This window comes from Gouania willdenowi, chromosome 6 (genome assembly GCF_900634775.1).
Source record: "Gouania willdenowi chromosome 6, fGouWil2.1, whole genome shotgun sequence".
Classification (NCBI taxonomy): domain Eukaryota; kingdom Metazoa; phylum Chordata; class Actinopteri; order Blenniiformes; family Gobiesocidae; genus Gouania; species Gouania willdenowi.
Genome location: NC_041049.1, coordinates 48981257 through 48992713, shown reverse-complemented (window position 1 = coordinate 48992713; position 11457 = coordinate 48981257). Strand labels below are relative to the sequence as shown.

General features: G+C 39.6%; 1 protein-coding gene across 2 annotated transcripts in view; it reads left to right on the top strand.

The window, feature by feature from the left end:
- The window catches only part of igf2b (insulin-like growth factor 2b), a 5649-nt gene extending 1819 nt beyond the window's left edge, over positions 1-3830 (top strand). For both annotated transcript variants that reach the window (XM_028449490.1, XM_028449489.1), the window contains 2 exons: positions 951-1132; positions 2970-3830. In XM_028449490.1, the coding sequence (XP_028305291.1) occupies positions 951-1132; positions 2970-3209 (422 nt within the window). In that variant the 3' untranslated portion in view covers positions 3210-3830. The remainder of the gene's footprint in view (positions 1-950; positions 1133-2969) is intronic.
- The last annotated feature ends 7627 nt before the right edge of the window (positions 3831-11457 follow it).

Sequence of the window (11457 nt, the reverse complement as noted above, 5' to 3'; positions counted from 1 at the left end):
GGGGTGTTGGCAGCTGAGAGGCTGAAGATCACTAACATCAATTCTTAATTGCAATGATAATGGAATAGCTGTAAAGTATTACGGGACAGCGTTTAATCCTCATCCTCACCAGGATAAGCTTTTGTTTACACAGTCGGCGTGTTTGTGACATACTTCACTTCAGCTTTCCTGACACTTCGTGAGATTTTGTGCACCAGCCTCTCTCCCCCCCCCCCTTCTGTGCCGTTAAAGCCCCGCTTTTCAATCACAAGGATCATTATCCAATTTTCAGCCGACATAGATGTGCTGCCTCCTCCTTCTCCTCCCCCTGTATCGCTGTCATTCTCATGTTCCCCTTTCCTGAAATCAAACCTACTCTCCTCTTGAGATTTATCCAGCTTAGTGTGAGTCACAGGACTTCAAACAAGGCCTTTATTGATGCTGGATAATGTTCCCCCTTACCTTTTTCTTCTTCTTCACCTTTCCTCCTGTTTTTTCCACTTTCTTCTTTTGCATTAATGCATTCATTCCTCTGTTTTGATCCTTGTGTTTCCTTTGGGCATGTATTCCCTCTCTGTTTTTCCTCTCTGTCCCTCCTTTGCTGACTTAACAAAAGGGCAAGGTCATGGAAGAGTCTCCATTTTATGTATTTGTTCACCCCAATGCCTGTCTGAGAGCTTAACCGTCTCAGTGTCTCTCCTGCTTTTGGACTCCTCAGTAAAGGGTGTTTACTCGTGTCTTTACTCATTTAAGGACTTCCAGAAAGGCCTAATCAGATTACCCTCTACAAACAAAAAGATTTGTTGCAGTTGGTCATTAATTTCCTTTTATCCTCTTTGTTCATTCGGCTGCTATGATTGTCAAATTAATCCAGGAAAAAACAACCTAGATTTATTAAAGATGCCCCTTGTTTTGTTTCTAGGCCTTTAGCCTCCACCCTTTCCTCATTTTGTTACTGTGTTTCTCCCCAGGTAGGCCAACCAGCAGGGGTAGCAACCGGCGCAGCCAGAACCGTGGCATCGTAGAGGAGTGCTGTTTCCGTAGCTGTGACCTCAACCTGCTGGAGCAGTACTGTGCGAAACCCGCCAAGTCCGAACGGGACGTGTCGGCCACGTCCTTACAGGTCATACCAGTAATACCCGCACTAAACAAGGTATGTATGAGCAACAACACACTAGTATGGGAACAAAAAAATGTTCTTCTCTATCTGTTGTCCCATCGCCTGTGCCTCCGTTCACCCTTAGCCTCACCCCTATGTTACTGACGCCACTCGCACACCCAATGCCTCGCGATAGCAGGTTTATCTTGTTAAATGATCAATTGTAAGCAGTAACCTTCCCGACAAAGTGCTGACCATTATGGAAAACAAGTGGCATGCACAGCACAACGTGTCAAGGGAAAAGCACTGTCACAGATATAGAGAGTGTGTGTGTGTGTGTGATTGTTCGTCTGTGACACGAAGGCCATGTAGTGTGCAACACACTCGGAACATGATGTTTAAATGCAGAGTTTCAGTCGAGGAACAACAAATTCAAATATGGTTAAAAATAGCGTACCTATAGAACATTTCAATGCAATCAATCAGAACCCTTTTATTGTCATCGTGCAAACGCTTCCATAATAGTGTTCATTTTGGCGTCAAATTTTGATTTAGTTTTACTCGTAGCCTAATGACTAACAACTTTGTTTTAGTCAAAATATGATCATCAGAATTATTTCAGTCTAGTTTTAGGACAACTTAATGAGATTGAGATTTTAGTCGACTAAATCTGTAACAGATTGGTCGACTAAAATACACAGGAGGAGAGTTTATGCATTTAAAAAAAGATTCAATTATCATTTCTCTATCAACCTGATATGGGACGTTATTAATGTTTGTAAATACACAGAATTTAAGTGATAAACACAAGTTCTGATTGGATTTCTACTCATGTGACAAAATTATAGTTTAGTTTTCATTAGTTCATGAAAATATCGACACGTAGTCAACAAAAGCTGTGATAAAAATAATAAATAACAATGTTCCATTCTCACAACAAAATTGTGGTTGGATCAACGATAAATTAAGAAAAACTGCAAAAATAAAAACAGCACAAATTAGAAAAAATAAACATAATAGTATTCAAACATAAATCCGATGAAGCCATCCAGGACACTCAGTTTTTCAATGCAACATATATTTCTGCTTTAATCTGTCAGGAAAAGGGAAATGTATTTGTGTCATACAGTTTTTAGAAAAAATCATTATGCTTCATGTATCCAGAGGACAACATGGGAGTCCCTGCCTCTGATACAAAAACAGGGTACGAGGGAATGAGTTAGGACATGTTCCCTGTTTGTCTGGGTTGAGAGACTTGTTGGGTACAGGCTGCTCTGAGGACCAGCTGTGTCGGCTATTGAGCTACCTTTAAGTGAATGAAGGGGTATAAACACTCTTCAAGTGGCACGACCAAAACAAGCCATTCAAATGGAGCACTGGCCACTCATGCATAAATTCTAGATCCTCCGCCACCTTTCCCACTGCGGCACTCAGGGCTATACTTCATACTGTTTTTAAAAGACTGCTGCATAAGAATGGAGGTTTTGACATGATAGTGTGTTTATGCACTTTATTCAGTTGGTGGAGTTGCTTTAGCGGGGGATGACGACATGCTCCTCATATGTATATGAGTCGAGTGGCCTCCCTTTTCATTAGGCAGTGTGTTAAAGAGGCTAAACTAAGCACTTGTTGACAGTTTCTCTCAGCTGAAGAAACCAAAACAATAGCAACTCTGAGGCAAGGCGAAGTCTGTTTTGACGATCTGCAACATGAGAATGATATTTAATTTCCCTTTCGCCTGCCCAACAAAGAATGAATGTCTTTGCAAAGCAAACAATGCTTTCCTTCATTGTAACAAGCACTTGCACACTATCTTATCAGGCCTAATGAACTGACTCCCTTTTTTCCCTCTTTCCTTTATTTATTTTTTTTTGCCTGGGCGCCACTTTAGGAAGTCCCAAGGAAGCAGCACAGTACTGTGAATTATTCCAAATTCGAGGTGTGGCAGAGGAAGGCGGCCCAGCGGCTCCGGAGGGGAGTCCCTGCCATCCTGAGGGCCAAAAAGTTCCGAAGGCAGGCGGAGAAGATTAAAGCTCAGGAGCAGTCCATTTTCCACAGGCCCCTAATCAGCCTGCCCAGCAAACTGCCTCCTGTGTTGCTCACCACGGACAACTTTGTCAACCACAAATGAGCCCGCTGCCAGCCTTTTGCACAGACAAGTTTTGAGGGTGGAAAAAAAAAGACTAGGGGAATATAGCTTTGTCTCTGACGTCATTACTGTGGCAGTCCTCTTTGACCTCCCCTGCCCTGTCCGAGCCCACCAGTCACCCCCCCCCCCCCCCCCCCCCCTCTCAGCTACCACGTCTTGAACCCCTGGGCCTTTTCTAACACCCCCCACACCGCCTCCACCCAGCCACCCACCCTCCTCCGGCACACAAACATGCCTTCACATTCTTCCTGTTTGAACTCCTTGGCTCCCTTTCTCTTTCAGTCAGTGATAGAAAAGGCTCAAACCCAAATGTTGAACAAAAAGCTACTAATTTGGCTGAATGCAGTTCAGGTGGATCGCTAAGCAAAAGAGGAAAGGGAAGGGAGAATCGAAGATGAAAAGGATCTGTGCTTTGCAAATGTCAAGAGGACACCTTGAGGAGTGAGTTTTTTTGTCCTTGTGGAAGACAACTGAAAAATGAAAAGCAGCTTTGCATGAAAGAATCCATTCCACTTCATTTTTCCTGAGACAAAAAAAAAAAAAAAAAAAGAAAAGAAAGAAAATCTCTGTTAGTTCTTTGTCTTTATTAGTTTGCACCTCTACCTATAAAGGGACTTCCACACTGTCAGGAATTACTTTGTAAAATTAGATTCCTGTTCCAGCACCTTTTGATCACAAACAAAAAGCAGAAGAGTTTGCAAAATTGCACATCGCCACGGATTACGTCAAAATAAAGAAAAAATGGCACTATTTTTTTATGAACAATGAACGTGTAGCTGAAAAAAAAATGTCATGGTGCTAGCTTTGGGAATGGACTCAAAGAAGAAGTGAAAAAGCACGTATTTTTCTTTGAATGAATATTAAAACTTTCCGTTTTAAGGAAAGAGTGACTTAAAAAAAGGAAAATCAAGGACATGGTGGAGCTCCTGGCAGTGGCAACGTCAAGGGGGAAAGAGTCACTGAGGGAAAGAAACGGGCTGTGCTGGCGTCTAGGCTCAATGCAAGTACGTACTAGCAGCTGCTCAATACAAGATGGCCAGCATACGCGTCAATGAGGGACCTGGTTGTTGTCCCTTCTGTCGCTTTGAGGCTGCCGGACACATGGAATAGTGTGAGGACATATGGGACACCGTGGACTGCCTGGATTGGGACATTATCACAGTTCTGGGACAGTGCTTTCAGTTTGCCATGTTCTTGCTGATTGGACAGGATGTAACATGGCATGGACAAAGACAGAGTGGGATCATGATAATTATATTTTATGTTGTCTTTTTTTCATATCAATGTTTCAATGGAACAAAAAAAAAGAGGAAAACCCTGTCAGTTTCTGGTACCGTGACATTCCTGTTTTTTCAAGTTAGGCTTTTCTTTTTCTTTTTTCTTTATTTTTATTTTTTTTCATGGTTATTGTATGATGTTATTTTACGGTTTTATAGTAAGGCACAACATTCAATTCAAAGGGAAAAAAAACAGCAATAATGTCAACTAACATTTTATTTTTATTTTATATCTGTAGTATTCACATACTTTTGCCTGAAAACAAATACTTGAAAAAATATACATACACATCTCTCTATATATATCTGCATATATATCAACATATATATATGTATAGATATGTGTATATAAATATATAGATATAAATATATAGATTATATATATACATATATACTGTATGTATATGCTGTATATATGTGTATGTATATATATATGTATGTATGTATTGATATATAATTAGTTTCCAGGGAGGTTTGTGTTATTTCCTTTAGTCTGAGCTGTATCTTGCATAATGAGCCGCCAAGCTTTTTGTTTGTTTGTTGAAATACAAATAAGGGCACTGTATAAAGGCATTATTTATTTTGTTATAAAATTATATTTGAAAAATTGGTCCAAATAATATACGTAGCACTGATGCTCAACTGATGGATTTGTTTTGTATGATCTCTGTTTTTTTTTTCTTTCCGTTTTTCAATTGGAGTTGTAAGGCTTTTTTTTTTTTTTTTAAATGCTTTGTACCAAAAAATAATGTCTGTCTTTCCTTTTTTTTCCTCTCATTTTGCCATAGATACTTTAAATTAATATTTTAACTGCAGCAAAGCCTCGGGTGTACTTGGGCATGTATGTCACAGAAATAGGCACATATTTTGAATATGTCGATCTGCATGGATTTCCAGAAGCCTGTCAGGGTAGTCTGAGAGGAGAGAAGCATCAGCGAGTGACTTTTTTTTTTTTTTTTTTTTTTACAACTAGAAAAAAATGTTTGTTCAAAAATGATTGTACTCAATCCCACTATGATTTTTAAGAGCCACTTTAGTATTGATGGCAGGAAGGGGAGTGATTAGTCCTTCATTAAATCATGTCTTTGTAATCCAACATGGTGTCCTATGATCTTTTGAGGAGCACCTCATTCTGCCAGAGCCGCTAATGCTGTCGTGTGTTGTTGGTTGGATTACGAGGATGGAATTGTTCGCACGGATGTAGATTTAGGGTTTAGGTCACGAGGGGCTCAAACAAGTAGTGACACTCTAATTGGAGGCAATAGTGTCACGGCCATCAAATATCTATCTATCTATCTATCTATCTATCTATCTATCTATCTATCTATCTATCTATCTATCTATCTATCTATCTATCTATCTATCTATCTATCTTCGTCTCTGCTTCTCTGTAATTGGAGGAGACATTCCTCATCCCAAACTCTCACTATGCATTTGATGAAGGGCTAACACTCTAACTCCCATTTTGGAAGTACTCAGGAATAAAACACACAACCAGAATCAGTCTGTGTTTCTTTGAAGGAGAAGTAGGACATAGTGTAGGAGCTGAGGTTGTTACTACTTGGCCACAATGACACATTCATCTGTGACGAACCACTGAAACCCATGTCAGAAAAGCAAGAAGGTCATTCTGTGCCACATGAACGTTTCCACTTCTGATTTGTCTTACTTACTTGTGTAAATGGAGACCTTATTGATGCTCACAAATGCTGTGGAGAGGAGTCAAAGAAAACCATTTTTTTTGTCCAGAGACATCTCAGTTCTTGTCTCTAACTATAATCTACTTAAGTTGTGCAACAAAGCAGGCAGTGCAATTATTATTATTATTATTATTATTATTATTATTATTATTATTATTATTATTATTATTATTATTTTATAATAATAAGATAATTATTCTATTTTCTATTTTCATTTTATGTTTTCCTGCTAGGACTGCATTCATTCACTATTGTAATGTTCAAACCAGGCTACTTTAGTGTTATTATGGATGGCGTGAGAGACAACAACTTCTTTTCGCTCAATATAAAAAGATATTCTGCCGAGCAATGGAAACTTTTGTCTGTGTCAGTAGCTCACTCAGCCTGTGTGTATTTTTTATTTGATTTAACCCTGCACGCTAGAACGTCCGATATGCACAATTCATGTACTTTCATTTTTAATATCAATAAAAAAACATTTTATCAAACATACGATATCGAAAACGAGTGACTGCCTTCCAGTGTTTTTTGTGTGCGCGTTTTGTCTACCCTCGTTTCTGTGTTTGTGTGCGTGTGTCTGTGTGTGTGTGTGTGCGTTTGTGTGTACTTAAAAAAAAAAAACTACTTGTAATTACATTACATTGTAATTCAACCTTTAAAAATTCAACTTTATCTCTCTCTCTGCCATGCTAAGATGAGCCGAAGTGTAAATCAGCACTCACAGAGTGACCAGGAGGTCAGACTCGCCTCAGTCTGAACTCAGTGTTAGTCCTCACTGGCATGCACGGTCTGTTTCTAATATCCTTGTCTGCACATCCGTGATCCATCCCTGCATCGCTTGGTAGCTTGCAAACATCTGGAGTTAGCTCTGCATCCGTTTCTTATAAACAAATGTCTCTGAATTTGTCACATCTACTACCTCTCTATTCAAAGTGTGGGACAGTGGAAGCATTTAGGTTATTTTGCTTAAGCGGAGTTATATATTGGCGTATTTTTATGACTGTTTTTGCCATTTTTTGTCTCATGTTTATGAGATACACAAAGACCATTGAGATGGGGAGGCTGCTCCTCACTGCAAGAGATCATGGCCTATATTTTCTCATATATCGCTCCATTAGGTCTTGTTTGTATCCGGCAAGAACTCCTGTGCATGTAGTCATTAAGAGCTGGACGGGCTGTCGGTGGCTCCATTTGTTCACACATGCAAGTAAAGGAAACGCACACCTCATCTCACAAATATGTGCATTTGTTTTCTTTCAAAAAATCTATTTCAACATCTCCTTTAAGTTTGTTGATGAATGCATTGTAAACATCTCTTTGGTTTTGCATCATTTTACTGTAAGTGTCATTACTGAGATTATGTGTATGTGTCTGCCTGCTCAGGGACTGAACCTGTTCCCTGCAGGTGTTTATACACAGTATGACCTAACCCCCGCCATGAGATCTGGGACTCTTTGGTCCTCAGGGTTCATTGAGTCACTGTTGTACCTTAAAGGTAAGCCAACAAAAAGCAGCCAATCCCGGCCAAACTGTCGAGATCATTAAAGGTGATGCTATAGAGGTGAGTCAGAGGTGTTTGCTTGTGAGGGATTTACTTTAATCCTTTTATTGACATACTTGACTCTGTTTTTGTTTGAACTTTCTTTCAATATGAGACTGTATTTTAAGTGTGGAGGAAATTTTTATTCATTGTCAAGTGTATTGTAAGGATATAGATCACAGGTGTCAAACTCAAGGCCCGTAGGCCGAATCTGGCCCTTTAGAGCATCCAATTTGGCCCGCAGGAGAAAGTAAAAATGATGGAATTGAACTAATGTTAAAATTATTATATTTTCCCACACCTAAAATCTGCAGCCCACCTGAGATCAAACTGGTCCATATTTGGCCCCTGAACTAAAATGAGTTTGACAGTCCTGATCTAGATCAACGTATGTACTCTAAATATGTCTACAATGCAATGAGATGAGATAAGATGCAAACCTCAAAGGAGGCCAGTGGAGTCGAATAAACCCACATAGCCATTCCCATCTGCAAGGCCTCCGGAACTGCGGAGTGGATTGTGGATGTGGGTGGCACAACTCTTCCAAGCCTGACATTGGAAACTGTCAGAGAGCACACTAGAGTTAGTTGTGGTTGGCCGGATGCACGGGATGCATGTATGTCCAGGCCAACTATTGATGCAGCAGCATTGGCAAGCCTGCTCCATCAGAGCCCGGTGTGGTCACACAGGCCAATTAAAAAGCGCCTGCTCGGATCCTTTCTTCTCTTCTCTTCTCCTCTGACGATATCTCATCTGCCCCACTCACTTTATCTCTCACTTTCGCTCCTGCATGTACTCCCTCTCTCTCTCTCTTTCTCTTTCTCCCAACCCCTTACAAAGCATGCTCACAAATTCCTCATTTCCCACTTTGCCTCTCTAATTGCTGTGGACTCAAAAGGGGATAGAGAGAAGGCGATGAGAAGGAGACAGTGAGTGGGAGAGTTAGAGGAAAAAGGGGTCATACCACAAAACCTCTACAGCCAGGACACACTGTACCGGCCAACTACTGCAATCCAAAAATCCTCTGAAAAGAGTTGATCAGCTTTAGAATCACACAGTCATGTATTATTGACACAAAAACAAATTATCGTCCATCTAACGTTGACCTTTTGAGAGGTCGTTCATGATGTGGAATTCAAATTATTCCAGAGACTCGCATGCGCTCAGAGGTGCGCACTGTGGAGCCACAATATAAAGGGGGGATTGTATTTCTTCGCTGTTCCAAAAAACTACCTAATTGTTGATTCCTAATCAACCAGGGACTGTGACCAGCCTTTCCTAATTATGTAACTGTAGAAACCGACATATTGACAATGACGCGGAAGTTTTTGGCGTTTCGACGAAATTGAACCGTGAGAGGGGTGAAAAAGATGGTTAATCACATTCCTGTTGTTTATGTCTTTTTTGGCAAAATGTGTGTATCAAAATGAGAAATGCAAGAAAAAGCTGTAAGCATGATGCGAAAATAACCAAACAACAACGTGTAGGTAATAGTCTTTGTCTTTTTGAATCAAGGTCAAACAAAAATGGACAAAAATGATTAAGGGTACAACTAAAAAAAGTAGCTATTTTTGATGCTTTAAGTGTCTTTGTCAGCCCACAGTGAAGGGTCAGGGATGTCAGGAACCAGCATGGGGAAGTGGATGTGACAAATGTGTTGGGTGGATTGTCTTCCTGGGGACCCGAACATGGGAAATGAGGTGGTTAAGCGGCGCAAAATCATAACAATGGGGTAAGTGGTTTCCAGCGTGGTCACTGGGTCATTGCATGACAATTTCCTCCTCGTGAAAAACAAGAGGGTCACAGTGTCACTTTGAAATATACTCTGTGTGTGGTGCCCAGACTCTGCCTCCATTACATATGCTCACAGGGTCAAATGTCCTACACACAGGCATGTGTTGTGGAATATAAATCCACTATTTATTGATACAAACACATTAAAAAAACACAATCTTGCATTATTCCACACCGGGTCCTTTATCACTCCTGCCATTTGTGAAATTTCCGTGGCCTTGTTCAGGGCTAATTTCAATCGAAGGTGTGGCAGGAAGAGTGAAGTGGGTGGCAGTAAATGTTTCAAAGTAAAACGCTGCACTTAATTAAACAGGGAGGTCAGCATCTTGTAACGTTTAAAGTTTTGGAGTTTTTAACCTTAACATTAACCAGGTGGGTCCCTATTTCACTCTCTCAGGGCATTCATCATGGTTGCACGTCAGTGTCACTGTGTGGAGGTCACCAGGGCAATACCTGGGAAGACACACACACACACACACACACACACACACACACACACACACACACACACACACACACACACACACACACACACACACACACACACAGAGGTGAAAGTAACGGATTACAAGTACTCACTTTACTGTAATTAAGTTGCTTTTATGGTTTTTTTTTTAGTATAATTCTAAATCAGTAATTTCACTTGTGCATTTTAAAAGAAGTAAAGAAATCTGTTACACCCCTACACCCAACCATTACTGAGTAAATTATATATTTTTTGTTTTAAAATTATCAACAGACATTTTGAAACTACAAAAATTGAAATGACCAGACAACAATCAAATACATCACGTCATAGCCGACTAATCAGATTAAACGTAATGCACCGCGTCAAAACAGCGTTGAATGCCAGTTATTTTCTCACTTTTAGAGTTTGTAAATTATACTCAGAGCCTAAAATTTGACTGGGTGTAAAACTGTGGCACATAAACGAAAAGAAGTTTTTATTCTGAGTGATAAACTAAAACACAAGAGAAAACTTTAAGACCACATGCAGACAATCAGGGATGATGGTACTTGTTGTGGCGGTGGAAGCACAATGAAGCCGGCTGCACAATAATCAGGGACACTCCCCTCCATGTGTGAACAACTTATAATTACAGATCAAGAAAGCAGAGCCTATTGTGTGGGGAAAATAGCAATCTCTCTTAATTACAAGGCAAGTCCTGATCCATACCTATCCCTCACTTCAAATACCATCAAATACCTCGGCTGGTATTTCTGTTTGAGTAGAGATCAACCAACTAAGCACAAGAAACCCAAAGTTGAATAAACTGTGTGCACAGAAAAAAAAAGAAAAAAGAATGTTACTGGAGAGAGAAATACAGGTATTTTAGGAGCAATGGTAGTTATGAAGGAATATTTTAAGTTAGCTTTACAGTAATATTTATTATTTTAGTCTTTGATTCTAATTAATTTCACAGAGAATTTATTTGATTTAAGTTTTTAAATTACAAACTGCCAGATATCAGCAGTTATCTGGATGTATTTTACATATCATGGTACCATGACCATTTGTAAGAAATTTTCATCCCCATTAATAACAATACAGTTGGTCAAATTATTTATTATATTATATGTATTTCTCTGAAAAATCGTGATGAAATGGGCAACCCGGATCCGATCCATATGAAACCAACATAACTGATTGAAATCCGGATCCCCTCCAAAATGTTATGGAATCTTCTATGGTGTGAGGTCTATCTTCAGTTACGATTTTGTCAAAATCAAACAAACAAATAAATAAAAGCTGGTGAACACATTACCTCCTTGATGGAGGTAATGATCCTAAATTCATTCCTAACAGTTTTTTTTATTATTATGTATTTGCATTCAGTCTTAGTCTGGTTTTCAACGGACAAAAAAGTGTCGTTACCAAGAATTATGACAAAAACTGTTTATATCAGCTCAGCCAACTG